The sequence below is a fragment of the Bos grunniens genome, chromosome 29, assembly GCF_055505025.1.
Source record: "Bos grunniens cultivar Pamir isolate PY7600 chromosome 29, Bosgru_T2T1.0, whole genome shotgun sequence".
In the NCBI taxonomy this organism is placed as follows: domain Eukaryota; kingdom Metazoa; phylum Chordata; class Mammalia; order Artiodactyla; family Bovidae; genus Bos; species Bos grunniens.
The window spans coordinates 31144824-31167624 of NC_141193.1; the positions used below are offsets into that span (position 1 = coordinate 31144824).

At 35.1% G+C, this 22801-nt stretch overlaps 1 protein-coding gene and 1 long non-coding RNA gene across 11 annotated transcripts in view; one reads left to right on the forward strand and one right to left on the reverse strand.

The window, feature by feature from the left end:
- LUZP2 (leucine zipper protein 2) overlaps positions 1–22801 on the forward strand; it is a 514336-nt gene that overhangs the window by 488770 nt on the left and 2765 nt on the right. For all 4 annotated transcript variants that reach the window (XM_086383024.1, XM_086383025.1, XM_086383026.1 and 1 more), the window contains one exon: positions 6639–6734. In XM_086383024.1, coding sequence (XP_086239150.1) covers positions 6639–6734 — 96 coding nt within the window. The remainder of the gene's footprint in view (positions 1–6638; positions 6735–22801) is intronic.
- The window catches only part of LOC147342466 (uncharacterized), a 290333-nt gene that overhangs the window by 30929 nt on the left and 236603 nt on the right, over positions 1–22801 (reverse strand). For 3 of the 7 annotated variants that reach the window (XR_015157350.1, XR_015157354.1, XR_015157348.1), the window contains one exon: positions 10763–10881. This is a non-coding gene — a long non-coding RNA (uncharacterized LOC147342466). Of the gene's footprint in view, positions 1–2041; positions 2662–10229; positions 10882–13094; positions 13319–22801 lie in introns of those variants that run through there. The other 4 variants (XR_015157352.1, XR_015157353.1, XR_015157349.1 and 1 more) reach the window with 4 other exon arrangements.

Sequence of the window (22801 nt, forward strand, 5' to 3'; positions counted from 1 at the left end):
AGTACAGAGTTCCTATATTTCCTGTACATCCTTTAATGTTAACATCTTATATAGCCATGACATAGTTGTCAAAACTAAGAAATTGGCAATCGTATAATACCATTACCAAACCACAGACCTAACTGGGGTTTCACCAGGTTTTCTACTTGTTGTTTTTGGTGGGTTTTTTTTTTTTTTTTTTTTTTCCTGTTTCAGGATCCATTTCAGGGAACCTCATTGCATTCTCTCATCATGTCTCAGTCTCCTCTTGTCTGACAGTGTTTCATTCCTTATATTTCCATGATCTTGACACTTTTGGGACCAGTGATCAGATATTTTATAGACTGTCTCTCTGAGGATCTGTCTGGTGTGTTTTTATGCTTAGATTGGATTGTGGATTTTTGTGAATAATACCACAAAAGCGCAGACCGGACAGATTTCAGGAATATTCTGTAGTGCAGATTATATTAAAATTATATTTTCAAAAATAAGTGGGAATGTATAAGGAAAACAATTTAGGGGAAAGTAGAAGAAATAACCATGGCAGAGAGACAGAGCCAGGAGAGGAACTATTATGAAAATGGAAGACATGAAAACACTTTCTGTGAAAGCACATGTGTGTGTTTCTCACATTCACTTGTGAGAAGGAATAGAAAGACAAGAAATGTAGCGAAACATACTCAGAGAGGAGAGGGAGAGAGAAACTGGGCAACCAAAGAAAGAGGTTAAAGAGTGGGTTTTATAGGCACTTCTGTTTCCAGACCCAGGAATTTTCACTTAACCTGAACATATCTGTTTCAGCTTCGCTTTTATTACAGTTGCCCTGTCAGCATTTTGGAGGATGCAACATAGCGGAATGTAGGGAATCTGCGAGGAAAAGAGGTGGGGAACAAAGAGGTAACTGTATGTAATGTGGATGACTTTGAAAGCAGAGCTGAGCATCTAGGTTGGAAGGTAGAATTAGGCAGACCCTGAGACATCTGCGCCTTGCACTCTAATGGATGCCTCACTGCTTTCACCTTTCCCCAGGTACAACTGCTTTCTTTGGGATCCTCAGTGTCCTCCTTCCTCAGTCCCATGCCTCTTCCGATCCTTTCCCTGGCCTCTTCACCTGGGGAGGCAGGCACTGCTCATCCTTCAGTTCTCGTTTATAATACCACTTCTTCAGGAAAACTTATCTGACCCTCCAGATGGGTCAGCTCACCCTACTGTGTGCTGTTCCCTCAAAGTAATCTAAAATCTTAACTCATAATCATTATCCAAATTGTATTTAATTAAAGTTTCCTGGAAGTACTTATTTTACATGCAGTTCTTCCATCGGACTGGATGTTCCATATGGTTTGTCTGCCATATTCTGGCCACATCATGGTCAAAAGTAGTTTTTGAGTAAATGAATGACATACATTTTACAACTTAAAAAGGAAGAGAGTATGTTTAATGGTTGTGGCAAAGATGCTTATTTGTGAAGGGATGTAAATACTTTAAATCAGTTGTCCTTAATCATTTGGGATTTTGCAGAATTCTTAATTTTATATAAGCAGTGGACTGTCTACAGAAAATAATACTTATAATTTAATACCAGTGGACATTAGTTTAAAAAACTTTGTTTTAAAGGTTCTTTTTAGAAAGTTATGAAAATGAGGTTAGATTGAGAAGTTGAAGGTTATTTGGGCATTCTGTGTTTCTAAAGAAATACTGCTAGACAGTAAACTTTAGCTTCTTTGTATTTCCAATAAAATGAGATGAAAGGAAATGCATTTAAAATTTTAACAGGAAAGTCTCAGATGAATTAAAGTTTAGTAATTACAAACCATTTAATCTCTGGAGATTAACTGTTGTATTGTAAACATGGTTTTTCTAATGTTTTTCATTAGTATAGAGATGCTATATTTGGAAAGCATTTTATAAGAAATGTTGGCTTAAAAAACTTAAGCTTATTGAGTTAAAATATCAACTTTTCCTAATTTTTAAAGTGGCCATTTATTAGGATTCAGTATGATTAAAAATTGAATATTTGAATGAAGTCTATCATTTACTGGCTTGTTGAATTTGGGCAAGTCTCTTAACCTTCGAATTGTAGTTTCTTTATTCTTAAAAGGTAACATAGTTCGTTACAGAGATGTAATACACATAGCTTTTTCTAAAACATGGCAAGGACTCTATAAAGACAGACTGTTATCCCTCTCCCACAGAGTCCAAAAACATAGTTTAGAACACTAGACCCTAACTAAGGTCAAGAATACTCTGTAGATATCCTCTTTCTTTTTACCAGTGTCTCATAATACAGAAACTAGACCCCTGCAGAAAATTATATGATTTGAGGGTGAAATGGGGGCTTATATAGTATTTAAGTAAGTGGCTGACACATCCTGTCAACCACTATCACACCTAGTAGAGAAGTATTAAAACGGAGTTGAATGAACATAAAATTGGCATCTGATAGGTTGGGTTAAATCTCTAGCTCTACCTGTTTTACTTTGGTGACTCAGAGGACGTTAGTTTCTTTACTCAAAAGATGGAGCATCACAGAGTTCAGATATGACCTCATCTGAAGAGTTCCATGATGTTTCTGTTCATCAAACAACTTCCTTTAGACTGTCTTGATGTGAGATGTTACAGAGCTGAAAAAGGCATTGTCCTTGCCTTTAATATGTTCCTGATCTTGTTTATTGGTCAGGACTCCTGGGAATTAAATTGTCAACAAAAAAGATTATTTCAATCACTTCATTCATATTATGATCCTTTTTATAAGGGAGATATGTCCTCCTCCATCCAATTCACTCTCTATTCCCCAAACCCTACTTCTGGCAAACACCAATCTATTTTCTGTAACTGTGAGCTTATATTCTTTTTTTTTTTTAATTATATATGTGTGTATATATATATTTATTTATTGAAGTGTAGTTGAGTTACAGTGTTTAAAATACATGGCAAGTACAAGTTATACATATAAACATATATTACTTTTGAAATTATTTTCCATTATAGATTATAATATATTGACTATAGTTCCCTGTGCTATACAGTAAACCTTCGTGCTTGTTTATGAGCTTTTTTTTTTTTCATTTTTTTAAGTGAGATCATGCAGAATTTGTCTTTCTCTGTCTCCTTATTCCACTCAACATAATACCCTCAAGTTCCATTAACATTATCCCAAATGGCAAATTCTCATTATTTTAATGGCTGAATAATATTCCATAGTCTATATACATATATATCATATATTCTTTATAAGTGTGTCCAAATGATGTACTCTTAGGTTGATGGGGATGCATTTAAGTGGAATTGCTGTATTATATTTCAGTCCTATTTTAAAATTTGTTAGAAATAACCATTGTTTTCCATAGTGACTATACCATTTTACATTCCCACCAAGAGTGCACAAGGTTCCCTTTTCCTATGTCTTCACCAACACTTGTTATTTCCTATCTTTTTGATAATATCCATCTAACAGATGTGAGGTGCTATTTCATTGTGGTTTTGATTTGCATTTTCCTGATAATTAGTGATTTTGAGCATCTTTTCATGAACCTGTTGGCCACCTGTTTGACTTCTTTGGGGAAAAGCCTGTTCAAATCTTTAGCCCATCTTTTAATTAGATGGTTTTGTTTTGCTTAAGTGTATTGTTGAATATGATTTGCTAAAATTTGTTGAGAATTTTTGAACCCATATTCATCAAGAGTTATTTTTCTTGTTTAGTCACTAAGTCATGTCTGACTCTTTTGTAACCCCATGGACTGTAGCCTGCCAGGCTCCTCCATTCATGGAATTTGTCAGACAAGAATGCTGGAACTGGTTGCCATTTCCTACCCAGAAGATAAAGCCATGACTCTGATATTGGCAGGCAAATTCTTTACCAATGAGCCAGCAGGGAATCCCTCATCAAGAATATTGGCCTATAATTTTATTTTCTCATGGTATCCTTATCTGGTTTTAGTATTAGTGTAATGCTAGACTCATAAAGTGAATTTAGAAGTGTTCTCACCTCTTCTATTTCTTGGAAGAAATTGAGAGGAATTTCTTGAAAAGAATTGCTATAAATTAACTATTTTAATTGTTGGATAGAATTCACCAGTGAATCCATCTATTACTGGATGATAGTACATGGAGAAAATGAAATATTTATCATCACTAAAGAGATATGAGCCACCAAGACATAGAAAGACACTGAGAGACCTTAAATATATATTACAAAATGAAAAAATCCTATCTGAAGTGGCTTTATTCTGTATGATTCCAACTATGAATATTCTAGAAAAGGAAAAACTATGGAAAAAATTAAAAGACTAAAGGTTGCCAAGGGTGAGGAGGGTAGGGATGAATAGGCAGAACACAGAGGATTTTTAGAACAGTGAAAATACTATGTATAATAGCATAATGATGGATATATGTTACTACACATTTGTCCAAACCTATAGAATTTCATCTAGTGAATCCAGATATTAATATACACCATGGACATTCACTGATTATGATGTGTTAATGTACATTCACCCTTGGTAACATTTGTACCACTCTGGTGAATGATGTTGATAATGGGAGACTCTATGCATGTGTGAGAACTGGGGCTTTATGGACAGTCCCTATACTTATCAATTTTTTGTGAAGCTAAAACTACCCTAAACAACAAATAACAGCAACAAAAATATTGCAATTTAGGTGTTATTGACCTAATTTAGTATGGCAGTAGAAAACAGGCCCTCCAAAGTCATATGTAGTGTCCAAGACCCTACTTTATTTATGTGCTAATCCAGAACAGAATTCACATGTTTTTCAACGCCAAAATACACTGTAATTCCCCAAAGCCAGTTCCCATTCTTTGTTAATTCATCAGATTCAATAAGGCTTCTTTCTTTTAGAAAGAGCTATTTCACTGATAGCAAATGCCTACATTAAGGATTGCATGTATTATGTTTAATGCAACTAGTTCTAAAAACAAATATTATGTTTTTGTATTTAAAGTAATTTAATTTTTCATGCTTTATTGCTCACATTGATGAAGTGATGTATAATTTCCTCCAGTCGTTAAAAGAAATTAATTTATGTAATTTTCTTTCCTGAAGCAAGTTAAAATAACTCTTGTAAACAGATGCAGAAGTTGACAAACCAGCCAACCCAGTTGTGAAGTATAGGAGCACAAGGGTAGACTCTGGCAAACTTGCGGAGGAGGAAAATGGCACTGTCATTCTTCCCACCTGCTCTTTGTGAACTTAATAGTAAATGAAGCCCCTTTTAGATCTTGTCCAAGTTAGCCAAGGCCTACAAAAGTAGATAGGTAGATAGACAAAAGCTTTTATTCTGCTCATATTTCTTACCTAAACCTCACCACTAATGTCTGGAAGCACTTTCATAAATGTACAATATTTGCATAAGAAAGTATAATTAATGAACATTAACATTTTTCAATATGGGCATATTTATATTTTAAGGAAGATATTCAATACTTACTCTTAAATGTAATCTCCATCATTGGTGAACCTGTTATTTTTTACAGCTTACCTAGCTGGGTTAGTTTTCTTTCCTGTTGGTTTCTGTAGCAAATGGTTTCTATCTCAGCTCTTATGTTGTTCTGACAGTTTTATTTTGTTGATTTGACTCCAAGTATCATTAACATCTGTGTTTACAAGCAATAAATATTGACCCTTGCCGAGTTAAATGAAGGAGATTTTAATGGTAGACCGTCAGGAGCTCATACTATCTGGGAGAAGGCAGAAGTAACAAAGTTGAGGATGGACAGAAACAGAGGCTGCTTCAGAAGACTGGGAATGTGAACCATAAGAAGTGTCTCCTTGTAGAAACAACTTGGACAAGTGAATTTACTGAAATTAATATATTTATATTAATTTTTAAATATATTTAAATTAATAAAAAATTTTAAATTAATATATTTATATTAATTTATATCTATAAATAGAAATATATAAATAGATAAAATTTAAATAGATCTAATAAATAGGTTTATTAAATCTATTTAATATATAGATTTATTAAATCTATTAAAATAGATTAAAATAGATTTAAAATAAATTTTAAATTATAATAAATTTTAAATTAATATATTTTATATTAATTTATATCTATTTATAACCTCTTTTTAATCTAGTCAGTATTTACTTCCAAAAATGAAGGTTTCGATGACCCAATTTGGATCATGTGCATTTCTGTGTAGAAAGTAGCACAAAGACATGTAGAGTAATATGTAGGGTTTCTTGAGGTATAAAACAGTATTTGATTGGTAGGTGAAGCATTGGAGTCAACATAATTCTTTTTGTAACTTACAGTGAGATATTAGAAAATATCATATTTACTATTAAGAAAATAAGATGTGTACTAATTATTTCCCAGATAGATATGAGGTTAAAATAAAGAGGAAAGATAGGATTCCTGTTTTTTTTTTTTTGAAGAACCAGAATCCTTAAAAGTTTATTATGCAAGAAATAAATATTTGCAGTAGGAAAGTAGTCTTACTGGACAGCACTCCTACAAAATTGAATAGAAATTATTTCATTCAATTTCATAGTTAATATTTAAGGTACAGTTAAGGTCTCTGATATATACACATTTTCATTCAGTGTGGTTGCCATTATAGCATGTTTTACAAATGTATTAGGAATTCTTTGATGAAACTACTTCCCTCTTAATGTTTTCTTTCTCTCCAGCCTCAAGAAATCACTACTGAAGTCAATGAAACCCCACAAATTGAGACTACAAAGGAAGAGGTTCTACTCAGTACCCCTGAGTGCGACACTCAAATTGTAAGATTAATTTTATATGTTTTTAATAACATTCAACATGAAAACATGGACATAAGCATTTTTAAAATCCTAGTTTATGCCACCATGAAGCTGTCTATTTATATGCAATATCTACTATCTAAGGGCTTCCCTGGTAGCTAAGATGGTAAAGAATCTGTGGTGGATTCATTTTGATATTTAGCAAAACTAATACAATTATGTAAAGTTTAAAAATAAAATAAAAATTAAAAAAAAAAAAAAGAATCTGCCTGCAATGCAGGAGGCCCAGGTTCGATTCCTGGGCTGGGAAGATCCTCCAGAGAAGGGAATGGTTACCCATCCCAGTATTTCTGCCTGTAGAATTCCATGGACAGAGGAGCTGGGTGGGCTACAGTCATGGGGTCACAAAGAGTCGGACATGACTAAGCAGCTAACACTTTTCTTTCACTTCTGCTCTCTAAACATTGTACTTTTCATTTGATACTGCAGATGTTCTTTAGATATCAATCATGTGGTTATTCTAATAGGTGTAATTGCAAGACAATTGTAAGACAATTAGGAATATGAAGATGCCCTGGCAAAGAGATTGGCTACCCACTCCAGTATTCTGGCCTAGAGAATTCCATGGACAGTCCATGGGGTCGTAAAGAGTGGGACACGACTGAGTGACTTTCACTTTCATAAACTTGAATTGCCAGAGAGATCAGGTGGTCATTCCCAGAGTTACATGACAGGAAGCTGTTAAAATATTAAAAGCAAACACAACTCCAAACAAAGAATGTGATTCAATAGTATTCTCCCCATAAAGCAACTAAACCTTGAATTACAGAGATATTACAATAGAGGAAGGGAAATTTTTACCCTTCAAATGACAACAGGAAATGAGGAATTTGTACTCTGTGCTTTTACTCTAAGAAGTGTAATGAAATTTAAACTCTGGAACTTTGGCACAATTACTGATCTGTCATATCTGGGCTTGAAAAATGGCAAATGTCAGTTGTATTTAATATATTCAAAGATAGTCTTTAATCTAGTTGACAAAATGGAAAGTGTCTGCTAAAACTATTCATCATGGAAAAAGAAATCAGGTGATAGCAAAGGAAATAAGGCAGAATAGAAATAAGTTAACCAAGTCAATCTCTTTTTCCTCTATCGACTGCCAAAGTAAATTTAGAAATACTAATTTCTCAGCAATTTGCCTTTCACATCTTATGTTGAAACATGTTCAAAACCAAAAATTTAGAATATAAGGTTAATGAGAAGTAGAAATTCTGCAGTTTACTTCCAAGGGAAGAAGTCAAGAAGGTTTGGGGAAGGAAGGACTATTTTTGCTATAGTGAAGAACAGATAGGGTTTTGATAGTGTGAGTCAATATCAGAGACAAGAAAACATCAGAATATGAGTAGAGAGTATCGAACAGAAAATGGTGGGATATGTGGCTAAGATAATTTGGGACTTAAGTAGGAGGGGCACTGGGTTCCCAAGCTAAGGAGTTTGGTTTGAATTAGGGATATGGGCTTCTCAGGTGGCACCAGTGGTAAAGAATCTGCCTGCCAATGCAGGAGAAATAAGTGACACAGATTTGATCCCTGGGTCGGGAAGATCCCGTGGAGGAGGGCATGGCAACCCACTCCAGTATTCTTGCCTAAAGAATCCCAAGGACAGAGGAGCCTGAAAGGCTACTGTCCATAAGGTCACAAAGAGTCAGACACAACTGAAGCGACTTAGCACACAGGGATATAGTTAGGTTTTCACATGTTTATGTCCAGTTAAGAGATAAGACCACTGGTTAATTTTAAGGCTGTTTTTTCTTGATACAGTTTCCTAAAACTACCTAAAAATCATTTTGCAGTATATACATGTATCAAATCATTATGTTGCATACCTAAAACTAATACAATGTTACATGCCAATGATATATCGATTGAAAAAAAAAAAACAAAAAAAACTTTGAAACAAATTAGAATTTTGGAAGCTTCTGGCCTGCACCCTTCAGGGTAATGCTCAGGCTTGATCCCTAAATGTCCTGCTCTGAGCCTTTGGATTAGGAGGGATTCCATTGCTTTTTTTCCTGCACTTGTACTGGTATACCTGTGCCTTGAGCAAATTGTTCATGTATTAAAGTGGCCAAAACATCTGAAATAACAGAAGAACTAGGACTTGATCAAACTTAACAAACAAAATATTCCCATTTAAGGCAAACCTTGAAAAGTTCTGTGTGTTTTGCAAAGATTCCTCAAAGCAATATTTGGTGTACATTTCTTACCAAGAGAGAGGTATAAATTCTTTGTTGTTGTTGTTGTCTGTTCCACTCTATTTTTGTTGCCCTTCCTTGTCACCAGTAGCTCCTCTCCCTTCAGTAAGTGGCGTAAGCAGCTACTACCTTGGTGGAGGTCCCAACTGGGTTGCTTCAAAAAGCTTCCTCCCCCTGTACCAGCATGATGGCTCTCTCTCTAACCTGATCCCAGTTCCTTAGATTTTAGTCTTTGAAGTCTCTACTTCCAAGAACCCACACTTGCCAGTGCAGAGAGTGCTCAATATTTATAGTCTGCAGGCTCAGTTACATTTAAAGGCCAAGTGAATAACATAAGGGAGTGAAATAAGCCAGGTGTAAGCAGTAGGAGTGAGTGAGACTATTGTGAATATCTTTTTTCCAATTCTAGATCAGTAGTTCTTAGCCATATCCTCCCTGTAGTATCATATGGAGGATTTTTATAAAATACTGATGACCAGGTAATTCTAATATGCAGGCTAGTTTTACTAACAATGTATCTCATATGTACATGATTCTTAAAATCATCTGAGGAGCTTTTAAAAATAAAGATTGTGAAAAATTCTTCAGTAAATTCTAAGTAAAGGGGACTAAAGGTAACTTGTCTTTTTTTTTTTTAAACATGGACCTGACAACACTTTCCAATCCAAGGGATTCTGAAAGAGATGGTCTGTGAGCCTTAATTTGAAAAAGATTGGTTTAAACAAGACATAATGCCTTTAGTATGTTGTTTAGTAAGAAGAGTTTCACAGCAATGCCTAAATGAGGCTCTGTAATGGTAGCCATGAAAAGTCTATGATGTCACTTTTGATAGTAGGTAGAGGGGATACATCCCAGAACCCTCTGTTTATTTTGAAACCAAATCTAAGAGCAGCAGGGCTGTGAAACTGATCAGGAAATTGATGTGCGATTTTGTCCATAGCTAAGCTTTCCATGAGGGAGCTAGTATGCCATCATCTCCCCAAGCTATAGTACTCAGAGTATAATTAATCTTAATCATAGAAAGCTCTATAGTTCCTTTCCAGCTTTCCCCAATAGTAAGAGAATAATTCTGATGGCTTTCTCCACTTTACAGGAAAAAGTGAAGGGCCCTTTGGATCTATGAGAACTACCCTTACTCAGCTTGTCCAAATTCACCCAAAATATTCTGATTTGTGTTAAATATCATGAAATGCATTTTTCCATTTCAATACAGCAACATGAAAATAGCTTCACCTTGATTCCAACAAGCTGGAGATTCAAGCTTCAATTTGAATTGCTTTAATTGAATATCCAAATAAGGTATCAAAACATAATTTCATAAAGGAAAAATAAGAAATTTACCTCCTTTTCTGGTAAAAGGATTGCTGCATTTTCTGTTGTAGGAAAGATAGTTTTAATGTGTTTGGCAAAAATATAACCTTCTTATTGTCTTTGTTTGGAGACTGAGTATGAGTAAAGAAGTGCATCTATGTGCCAGGTTGACAAGAGGTGGCCTCGTGATAGCTAGTATTATGCATCAAAATGACTGAGCTCAGGGATGACCAGAGAGTTGGTAAAATATTAATTCTGGGTATGTCTGATAGGGCATTTCCAGAAGAGATTAACATTTGAATTAGTAGACTAAGAGATCTTCCCTCAAAAACATGGCAGGCATCTAATCTCTAGAAGGCCCAAATTGAACAAAAAGATAGAGGAAACATAATTTCTTTTCCCTTTGAGCTGGGCCATATTTCTTCTTCAGCTCCTGTTCATGGAGCCTTCCAACTCAGGGACTTAATACCAGCAGGCCACTCACCCCAGTTCTCAGCCCTTCAGACTTAGACTGAATTTTATGCCACCAGCTTTCCTGATTCACCAGCTTAGAGAGTGCATATCATGGCATGTCTCATCTTCCATAACAGCATGAGTCAATTCCTATTAAAAAAAAAAAAAAAAACTCTTATATATCTATGTATATATTCTGTTAGTTCTGTTTCCCTGGAGAACCTAATACAATTATTTTCTCACATTTATGTTTTGTATATTTCATGTGTATTTTGAAGTATTTTCACTGCTTTTTTATAAAAGACTTTAATTACAAACTAATCAGTGCTACTTAGTTTTCTACAGAAAGAAAATACATGGTAGTTGTTGAGTTAAATTTTAATTTTGGTGGCCTTACTTGACAAAATTAAGAGTTAGAAAACAAATGGAAATAAATTTTCCATTTAATGTGTTTTTCTGCTCTATGAAATTAAAAAATCTAGAAACTACCCAATGAGGAATTTTTAAAAAATAATAAAAGGGGAGATAAAATAGGGATCTGAATGAAGCCAATAACAAATAATTGAAAGCAGGAAATAAACAGAATATCAGAATGAGAAATCCCCAGAATTGTGTTCAAGCAAAGATACAAGAATAAGGATGAAGTCTAATATGAGTCTCTATTTCCATCTTGGTTGACTGGAACAATTATAGTTTTACTCTCAAATAAAATGAACTACTATAGGAGAAATTTTAAGTTAATTTTTGTCCATTTGCTCCTTTACAGGAGAGATTTGTGCTGTCTTAATAACTAGAATGAACAAAAATTAGCACAGTGGGGCTAATTGCTTGTGAAAAATATGACAGTTTTTAAAAACAATTTGCATTCTGTAAAAACCACAGATTTTAAGTGTATATTTCAGTTATGCATTTATTTAATTTACCAAGTTTTGCAACCATTACCACAGGCCAGTTTTAGAACATTTCTGTCTTCCTAGTAACATCCCACATGCCCGTTTTTAAAGTTAATCTCTATAAAGACAACCACTAACCTAGTTTCTACTGGTTATAGGTTTGCCTTTTCCAAAGATTTCATAGATTGATCATACAGCATGTGGCCTTTTGCATTCCCTTTTTCATGTAGCATAATGACTTTGAGGTTCATCTATATTATAGTATATTTCAGTAGTTTGCTCTTTTTTATTCTGAAAAGAATCCATTGTATGGTTTTATCACATTTTCCTTATCCATTCACCAGCTGATAACTTTTGGATTTTTTCCACTTTTTTGGCTATTATGAATAATCATACCATGAACATTTACATAAACATCTTCAAGTGGACATATGTTTTATTTTTCTTGAGTAGAGACCCAAAAGTAGAATAGGATACTGTAAATACTTTCTTAACTTTTTTAAGAAACAGACATTTCCAAAGTGGCTGCACCATTTTACATCTTAATTAGCAATTATGAGAGTTCCATTTTCTCGACATCTTTGTTACCACTTGTTATTCTCTGAATTTTTGCTTAAAAATAAAACTCTAGGGAGCCTGAAATCAAATTTCATTCCAGGCTTAACTGTTAATTTCCAAATGGTTAAAAATTTTAGCATATTTTTTATATACTTATTAGCAACTGACATATTTTCTTTGGTGAAATGTCTATTCAGATATTTTCCCCATGTTTATTGAGGTTGTCTGTCCTCTTGGTATTAAGTAGCAAGATTCCTTACATATTGTGGATATATATCCTTTACCAGATATAAGATTTGAAAATATTTCTCTTACTCAGGATGTTTCTTGTCTTTACATTTTCTTAATGGTGTCTTTCTAAAAGATAGCAGATATATATGGAATTTAGAAAGATGGTAACAATAACCCTGTGTACGAGACAGCAAAAGAGACACTGATGTATAGAACAGTCTTATGGACTCTGTTGGAGAGGGAGAGGGTGGGAAGATTTGGGAGAATGGCATTGAAACATGTATAATATCATGTATGAAACAAGTTGCCAGTCCAGGTTTGATGCACGATACTGGATGCTTGGGGCTGGTGCACTGGGACGACCCAGAGGGATGGTATGGGGAGGGAGGAGGGTTCAGGATAGGGAACACATGTATACCTGTGGCAGATTCATTTCGGTATTTGGCAAAACTAATACAATATTGTAAAGTTTAAAAATAAAATAAAATTTAAAAAATAAATAAATAAAAGATAGCAGGTATTTTTAAATACAGCTTTTCGGTTTGCAGAGTAATTGAGCAATAGTTCAGAGTTCCATACAGCAACCAGCTATCTTTCTGTAATTTGTCGTTTAGTTCCATTACAGTCTGATGGCATACTCTACATTTGCTCAAATGCACTCTGTCTAATGTTCCATGTTACCTTGAGAAGAATCTGTATTTTATTCTTGTTTGATGAAGTATTCCATAAATATCAGTTAGATCCATTTGATTTGTAGTGCTCTTCAGGTCAACTCTATTTTTGGAGATTTCTGCTCACTTGATATGTCCACTATTGATAGAGAGTTGAAACTTTCCTCGGTGGTAGTGGTTCAGTTCTGTTTCTCCTTGCAGTTCTATTAGCTTTGTCTCAAATATCTTGACAATCTGTTGTTAGATGTATTTTTGTTAAGAATTGTTATGTACTTTTTTTTTTTTTTTTGTAGAATTGACCCCTCTATTATTATACAGCTGTCCCTCTTTATCCCTGATATTTTTCTTGCTCTGAAGCTGGCTTTGTCTGAAATTAATATGGCTACTTCAGCTTTCTTTTGATTAATAACAGCATCACTTTAAATATATCCTGCCACTCCCTTCTGGCCTGCAGAGTTTCTGCTCAAAATTCAGCTGATAAACTTATGAGGATTCCCGTGTATACTATTTGTCGATTTTGCCTTCTTGATTTTAATATTTTTTCTTTGTATTTCAGTGTTTATCCATGTTGTCACAAATGGCAGAATTCCCATTTTATATCTGAATAATATCATATACATATATGTTCCTCTCTATGGAACACTTTGTTTATTCATCTAGAAACTTAGATTGTCTTCATGTCTTGGATATTATAAATAATGCTGCATAGCCCTCCCAGATTTCAGACAGTGCTACAAAGCTTGTTGTTGTTCCATCACTAACTTATGTCTCAGTCTTTTCGACCCCATGGACTATAGCCCACCTGGCTCTTTACCTGCATCTCTTCACCAGATTCTTTACCACTGAGCCACCAGGGAAGCCCACCACAAAGGGACAGTAATCAAAATATCAAGGTATTGACCTAAAATTTGGATCAACAGAACAGAATACAGAACCCAAAAGTGTCTGACTCTTTTGAGACCTCATGGCTCCTCCAGGCTCCTCTGTCCATGGGATTTCTCAGGCAATACTGGAGTGGGTCACCATTTCCTTCTCTAGAGGAACTTCCTGACCCAGAGATTCAACTCATATCTCCTGCATTACAGGCAGATTCTTTACCACTGAGCCACTTGGGAAGCCATCTATAGTCAATCAATCTTCTACAACCATTTTACGCCAGTCAGAATGGCTGTGATCCAAAAGTCTACAAGCAATAAATGCTGGAGAGGGTGTGGAGAAAAGGGAACCCTCTTACACTGTTGGTGGGAATGCAAACTAGTACAGCCACTATGGAGAACAGTGTGGAGATTCCTTAAAAAACTGGAAATAGAACTGCCTTATGATCCAGCAATCCCACTGCTGGGCATACACACTGAGGAAACCAGAAGGGAAAGAGACACATGTACCCCAATGTTCATCGCAGCACTGTTTATAATAGCCAGGACATGGAACCAACCTAGATGTCCATTGGCAGATGAATGGATAAGAAAGCAGTGGTACATATACACAATGGAGTATTACTCAGCCATTAAAAAGAAAACATTTGAATCAGTTCTAATGAGGTGGATGAAACTGGAGCCTATTATACAGAGTGAAGTAAGCCAGAAGGAAAAACACCAATACAGTATAATAACGCATATATATGGAATTTAGAAAGATGGTAACAATAACCCTGTGTATGAGACAGCAAAAGAGACACTGATGTATAGAACAGTCTTATGGACTCTATGGGAGAGGGAGAGGGTGGGAAGATTTGGGAGAATGGCATTGAAACATGTAAAATATCATGTATGAAACGAGATGCCAGTCCAGGTTTGATGCATGATACTGGATGCTTGGGGCTAGTACACTGGGACGACCCAGAGGGATGATATGGGGAGGGAGGAGGGTTCAGGATGGGGAACACATGTATACCTGTGGCGGATTCATTTTGATATTTGGCAAAACTAATACAATTATGTAAAGTTTAAAAATAAAATAAAATTTTAAAAAAATTAAAAAAAAAATACAGTGGAGTTAGACAGTCTCTTCAGCAAGTGGTATTGATAAAGCTGGACAGCCAAATGTAAATCAATGAAGTAAGAATACACCCTCACACCATACACTAAAATAAACACAAAATGGCTCATAGACTTAATTATAAGACATGACACCATAAAACTCTTAGAAAAGAACATAGGCAAAACATTCTCTGACATAAATTGTACCAGTGTTTTCTAAGATCAGTCTCCCAAGGAAATAGAAATAAAAACAAAAATTAACCAACAGGACCTAATCAAACTTGCAAACTTTTGTGCAGGAAAGGAAACCATAAACAAGTACAACCTACTGACCAGGAGAAATTACTTGCAAATAATGCCACCAACCAGGCTTAGTTTCCAAAATGTATCAACAGTCCATATAATGCAATAACCTAAAAAAAAAAAAAAAAGCCTAATTGAAAAATGGGCAGAAGACCTAAATATTTCTCCAAAGAAGATATACAGATGGCCAATAGGCACATGCAAAGATACTCAGCATCACTAATTATACAGAAATGAAAATAAAAATCACAATGAATTACCACCTGACATCAGTCAGAATAGCCATCATTTAAAAACCTTGTCTGATTCACTCTTAGGGCAGATCCAGATGCACCTAATAGAAACAGCTATAAAAAGGTGAATATTTCAGTCAAATATTAAAGTGAACTCAATGAAAATTTTCTGAAAATAGAATTAGCATAGAATAGAAGACATGGTATATTATATAATTAAATAATGAAAAACCACCATTCTGTGATGTAGTCAGGAAATGGAGCCTTAGAGTAGAGGAAAAGAGCTATCATGAGTGCATGTCTTTCTATTCAAGGATTCTATGATCAGCAACCTCACTGAGTGCTGATGGGAACACATGCAATTTCTTAGTCAATAAATAGCAAAGGTGATTCATTTTGATTTCTGTTGGTCATACCCAAGACTAAATAACATACTAGAAAGAACCTGGAAATTACCACTGTGCTGTTTTCCTAACACGTCACTTATTGGCAAGTGATTTTTTTTATTCAGATCCCTTTTCTATAAAATTCAGATCAACTATTTTCAAATCAGACTGCTTGTGCTAAGGCTTCACTCCACAGATTATTAATCAGTAGATCTAGGGCACAGACCAGGAATGTGTGTTATTTGAATAAGCCCTCCTAGATTTTCTTCCATCAGTATTTCCTGTTAAACATTCTTGAGAATCTTTAATATTTATTTCTTATAGGTTTATCATGATGATTGTAGTCATAGAGATTAACCATACTAGAACTATACTAACTAATTAGAAGTGTTTGGTTTTATTATGGATGTCCTTAGTTCAGTCTGAATTTACTCTGCAGTTTTCATATTCATGGTCTTAATATCTTGTATGCACAAGGTATATCTTGGAATTAGGGCCCATGCATATTCTTAGATATGTTCTACTTCCTGCCCTATCCAACCAGGCAGGGTCACCTAGGAAAATGGCCCTTTTGTTCGTGGATGTAGAAAACTTGAAATGGATCCACAAAAGCATAACAACATATTGGACTACAAGTTTTGGGGAATGTTTAAGTTCCCTTGAAAGTAGTTTTGCTCCAATGATAATTTTGTAGTCACAGGGAGAAAGCAAAGGATGTACCTGCTTTATCCCATTTTCCTGCAGTTTGCAAATGTGCCTCATATTGTTTAATAGCATATCAAGAATTAAAGATACTGAGCAGTTTGTTAATTTTCACAAAAGGAGTGTGTGTTTTATAATGTTTCTGACTCCTCTAGATAGCACACACTTAACTTTTCTTAATGTGCTGAGGAAATGAAAGGCAACAATGGCTTATATTTAGCATTGTAAGTACTCCTTGCTCAGAATCTTGCCATTGCACCTGCCTGCAAGTCCCTTACCAAAGGGAGTTTATTCAACAGCACAGCATTGTCTAGGAAAATGAGAGCATAAAGTGTGTAGGAAATAAATCTAGAGCTGCTAGTAGAAACTTACGCTAGCATTTTCATATTAAAACAATTTTGGCGGAGATTTAAAAAGTTCTAGTTTACAATTATATCCAATATTCATTGTGTGACAGTTGATGCCCTGATGAATTGTTGGCAGACACTACATTAACAAAAATTTTCTAGGAGAGTCATGCCCTGCTGTAATTGGACTGAGTGACCATGCACCACTGTCATTCTGGGCTACGTTCCATCAGACCATCTGAAGAGGTTGGCTTCGTAATAGGCATTCTTCATTGTACTCCTGTGGTTTTTTTTAAGAAGGAACAGGCATGCCTCCAGATCATATGAGAAGGACAGTTACCTAAGGTCTTTAGAATAAATTTCTGCTTTTTACATTATATAATAGATTTCCATGTTTACCCTCCTATAACATATTAATTTAAATCATGAAAATGTAAACTTAAGTATGCTTTCTTACCAGATGCCATATAGAAACCATAAGAATAATGGGTAACTTATAATTTGGTAAATTGGTAAATATAACTTGGTAAATATAAATTGGTAAATATAAATAGCCTAATAAGCATGTTAACAATTATTATAAGGAAATAGATCAAACAGTGACGTGTAAATACAAAGCTTAATCTTGTTGATAACTCTTTGACCTCTCTTACCTTCCCTGAGACAAAATGGTTTTCTCCTCTGGGTCTCCATAGTGCTTGGAGTGTTTATCCCATATCATTATCCCTCTTGCAAGGTGATTATATGTATAAGGTTCTCATTTTGCATTAGATAATAGGCAATTTGAGGACAGATATAAAAGTATTGATATTTCCTTCAGAACCAAACAAAATGCAAATCATAACAGATGCTTTTAAATAGTTTTCCAAAATATCTAAAATGATGAAGTTAGGGCTTCCTGTTTCCAAATTTGAACTATTTCATGTAATGAATGAATTATGGTTCAGAGAGGGAACGCAACTTGCCTGGAGGAGCCTGGTGAGCCTGGTAACAGAGAACATCAGTGTCAGATCCTGCCTCCCTCCCAGGCCACTGTTCCTCCACTACCTACCATCAACTTGATTTAACATTCCATTTTTAATCTTTGAACTTCTTCCAGTTTCTGCCTTTTTAAATATTAAAACAGTACTAAAGTATCATTCTATAATAAATTTTAAAAAAGCATTTCATACTCAAAAGTCGCATGAGAGAAAAATTTAGCCCATGTTTCTTAAAAACTTGACACTTAATTTCATTTTTTCTTTTATATAGTCTGAAAATCATGTTTGTTTTTAGCTCCCAGCTTGTCCCAGATATTAATTAAATATGAAGAATGATTTGGACCTTTTAACTGTCAGATGTATTTTTTCTAGGTAGAATTTCAGGTTGCCCAGAATGCATTTGTATTAAGTATTTTGAGTTCTTTTAGTGTATACAGAAAAGTCATCAGAGACAAAACTAATGCCTCTTGTGAAGTAGAACCAAGTGCTCAATACCATTAACAAAGTTACTTTAATCAACAGAATCAGAGATTAAAACCCAGAGAAGACTTTAAATGAATCTCTGATAAATCATCTCATCTGCTTTAATTCTTAAAGTATTACTGTTTATTTCAGAGGCAGAATGGAGTGTAACTTAAACAAAATGCAAAAGAGGCTTTTCTTTTATAGGCTTTCCAGTAATTTTTTTACTCTATCATAGTGCCTGTTTTGGTTTTTGTTAACATTTGTTAAGTAAAGCCCTAGGTATCAGATGGTGCCCCAAGGTGTGAGAAAGACCTCCAGCTCAGGGAAACTGAAATACAGAGGTTTGCCAATCACAGGTCCTGGAGGAACACAAGGCATTCCTCCTTGAGCTACACGGGAGTGTCCAGGCCAAAAGGAAGCAGTAGGACCTGGGGCATATGCCTCTGTTAGGGTTGGTGTGGAGGGCTTGAGGTTCCAGGGTAGGCTGGATTGGTCAATTCAAACTGAAAGGAGCAGTAGCAGAGTTTCAGTAAGCTTCCCAGGGTTCTTACCTAAGGGTCTCACAAGCAAAGGAGCCGAGAAACAGGAGGACCTGTATTACCAGCAGCACTGGAGAAGTTCCATTAGGACCTTACACTTCCTTGTGTCTCTGCTGGCTGTTACCTAGGAAACGCAATGGAGGATGGCGCTGGGGGCTAGTGTCAGCTTCAGGCCCTTGAAGGCCGCTTAACAACACACAATGGATGCCGATGCAACAGTATTATGGAGTAATTTTACTCATGGTGCCCTTTAACAAAGGTCGTTCTAAATATACAATTTTATTTCCATATTTTCTAAATGGGATATTTGCACTGAAGCCAAAGATGTGAACATTCCTTAATGAAAACCTTCTGAAGCACCTGAATGCTTAAGTTGGTTAGATTGATCTGCTGATTCTGCCTTGAGGAGGAAAACAAATGAAAATTCAGGAAGGATAAAGGCATTCTCCAAGGTTAAGATGTCTCAAGGAAGATGGGTGGTTGGTTAAGCTGACATTTTTCCTGCCCTGTTAAATCATGAACAGGAAAGGATCAAGGACAGCCATACATTCTTTGGCAATGTCAACATCATCCAGTGACCAGGGTCATTATGTTGACACCATGACTGAAAATTAAAATGACTGAACGGCTGTGTTTCTATTCTGATACAAGTATTTGTCAACAAAATGGAGAAATTTTGACGTAAAGAAGCTTGGGAAGGGAAAGAAAGGGTAGGAACTAAGCCTAATTGAGCATCTAATACATGCAAAATACTCCTTTAGAAACCACTGCATAAATTGTTTCATCAAAACTCCTGTCAGGTAAGGATCATTCTGCCTACCTTACAGATAAGGAATCAGAACCTCCTTAAGATAAAGTAACTTTCCCCAGTGTACCCACCAAATAAGAGCTAAAGGAATTCTAACCCCAATGGACTCTTTACTCCTTTCACCTAGCTGAGTTACCTTCATTAAATCATTTCACTTGATGTCAGAAATTTTGAATGTATGCATCATTATCCCCATTTCACAAATGAAGGAAAAGTAAAGTCAAATTGGTATTTCCCATCCATCATTTCACTAACAAGTACTGGCCTTTCATGAAGTTTTCAACAGTATTGGAATGTAGAAAACTGACATTTAATATCAAATAACAGAATATTAGTAGATTTTCCATGAGACAATCTCTCTCTCTCTGGTTCTCAAAAATAATTTCTTTCGATATTTGATCCTTTATACATATTAGTATTAAAATGTTATTCCTTCTTTGAAATATCACTGAAACTAGCAGTGGATTTTGCTTGTTGGTTTATTTGTTCTGATCTCAAAATCTGTTGTTGGTGTTTAATCTTATTTTTCTGTAAAATATCAAAGAAACCTCAAAATATCAGAAACCTCAAAGTTCATTATCAAAGATATTGGAATTACTCAGCCTTTATAAATAATAAAATAACGCTATTTGCAGCAACATGGATGGGCCTAGAGATTTTCATACTGAGTGAAGTAAGTTAGAGAAGAAGAAAGCTTATATGACATCCCTTATATGTGTAATCTAAAAAGAAATGATACAAAGAGCTTAGTTATAAAACAGAAAGAGACTCACAGACTTAGAGAATGAACTTATGGTTGCAGGGGGTGAGGGTGGGGTAAAGGAATAGTTAGGGAGTTTAGAACAGACTTGTACACACTGCCATATTTAAAATGGACAGCCAACAAAGGCCTACTGTATAGCTCAGGGAACTCTGCTCAATGTTATGTGACAGCCTGGATAGAAGTGGAGTTTGGGGGAGAATGGATACAGGTATAAGTATGGCTGAGATTTTAACACTGTTAATTGGGTATACCCCAAAACAAAACATAAAGGTTTTTTTTTTTTTTCCTTATAAAGATAGGAGATGGAGTTGGGACTCAAATTTGTTTGTGCATGACTCCCAAGCCATTAAAATGAGAATCCTGACCATTGTTAAAGATACTCCAGTATTAGAGTCTGCACCAACATGGTAGGATTATGTATTTTTTCCACACAGAGGTAAATAATTAAAGGGGCTTGTCTCAACTAAATTTGTTATTACTTTGCGTACTTTTGTGGCCATAATATAACATTTTGTCAGATAGTAATCTGTACCCAAAGCACAGAAACAAACTGGTGATTCTGGAGGTGTTGGTGAAGAAGTGTATGTGAGAAAGAGTACATAATTACTTTAATAAAGATATGTTCATGGCTCATCCCATTTCATAATTTACAGACCCAGCTAGGTCGCCTGTATAATGAATAGTTGAGCTGCACATTGAAGTAGTTGAATCTGTGCAGACTTTCCTGATCAATCTCCATTTGAGTTTCTAGAAACAGGTACAATACTCATCAGGTTGATGAATTTTATCTAATTGAGAGTATTTTGAAGGTTTGTGCCTTCAGAAGTGCTTAAATCGGTTGCCTTTCTGAATAACACTAGGAATTTTATGAACCCCATCTCACGAAGTTTCCACGATGCCTGTGAGGCACACACACAAAAATAAACTTAAAGGCTGTGTTCATTTTAAGATCAAAGTATCAAAAAGATTAGAATTGTCTTCCAGCCACATAATATTTTCTTTAAAGTTGAAACTTAATAAGTTTTCATTGTTCAGATGATCAAAGGCTTGTCTCAACTAGTCAGCTGTGCTTACCATACTCCACCATAAATCCTATGGTATCTGTCTCAAGACAATGACCTCAAGTAATACCTCACACACAAAAAACGATTTTGAGGTCAAATGGATTTAGGAAATGGTTATATCATATCTCCTAGGAGATTTATAGTGCTTTTATACATTACAGAGAAGTGGATTTCAAATTTCACTGTTCATTTGAATTGCTCGATTGCTGATTAAAAATGCAAGCCCTCTATTCATAAGACTGAATTTTCACCCAGGAGTATTATATTTAACAAGCACCCCATGAGAAGATCATTCAAGACCAAAGATTTAAGAAATTTTGTATTAAAGACTCTGAGAAGAACTACCTTAAATACCATTGTTTAATGTTCAAGTAAAGTTTTCCTCAAACTTATATAACTTATATACTCCACTATTCAAAAATATATTTTGGGAAGCCTTATACTCTGCATGTTATTTTCTGCATTTTGAGCTTGATTTTGTACATTTGTTTAGGTTTTTTTCCCCCTCCAAGGCTGAAGGCAAGTAAATAAAAACAAAGGTCAGTTGTACTATTACAATAAAAACAAAGTACTTGTAATATTCCAGAGAAATTCTAGTTTCTGGGTCTAACTCAAACCCATACAACATAAAAAGAAAAGAAATATTAGTATACAGAAGATTCCTCATGTAGCTGCCTAAAATTCTTTGGACTAAGGCACTCAAAGTTTTGACTACTCTTCTATATACTGTAGACTTATTTTGAAGAAGGGGCTATGTACAACCATCTTATCAAATATAACTAAATCTCATCATTTGACAAACTCAGGCACTTAAGAAAATTTGAAAGGACTAAAATATTTTCATAGCCAATGTTCCTTTTTTTCATTTATTATTAACTCAGTGATTACATATGACCATTTGCTATCTAATAGGATCTACGGCTGAAAAATGTAGGCTCTGTCTTCAAGGAACTTACAATATATTGAGGCATCAGACATACATATACATATAAAATCATTTAGTGTCAATGTTTCTAATGCACTGTACATTTAGTGAAAGTGTGATGAGCCTGTCTAGTGGTGAAAATAATGTGCTAGGAAGGGAGAAACTAGCTGTTCTTCAGGATCTCACAGTGAGGAGGGACTGTTACGAAGGTGTAGAGGGGAGA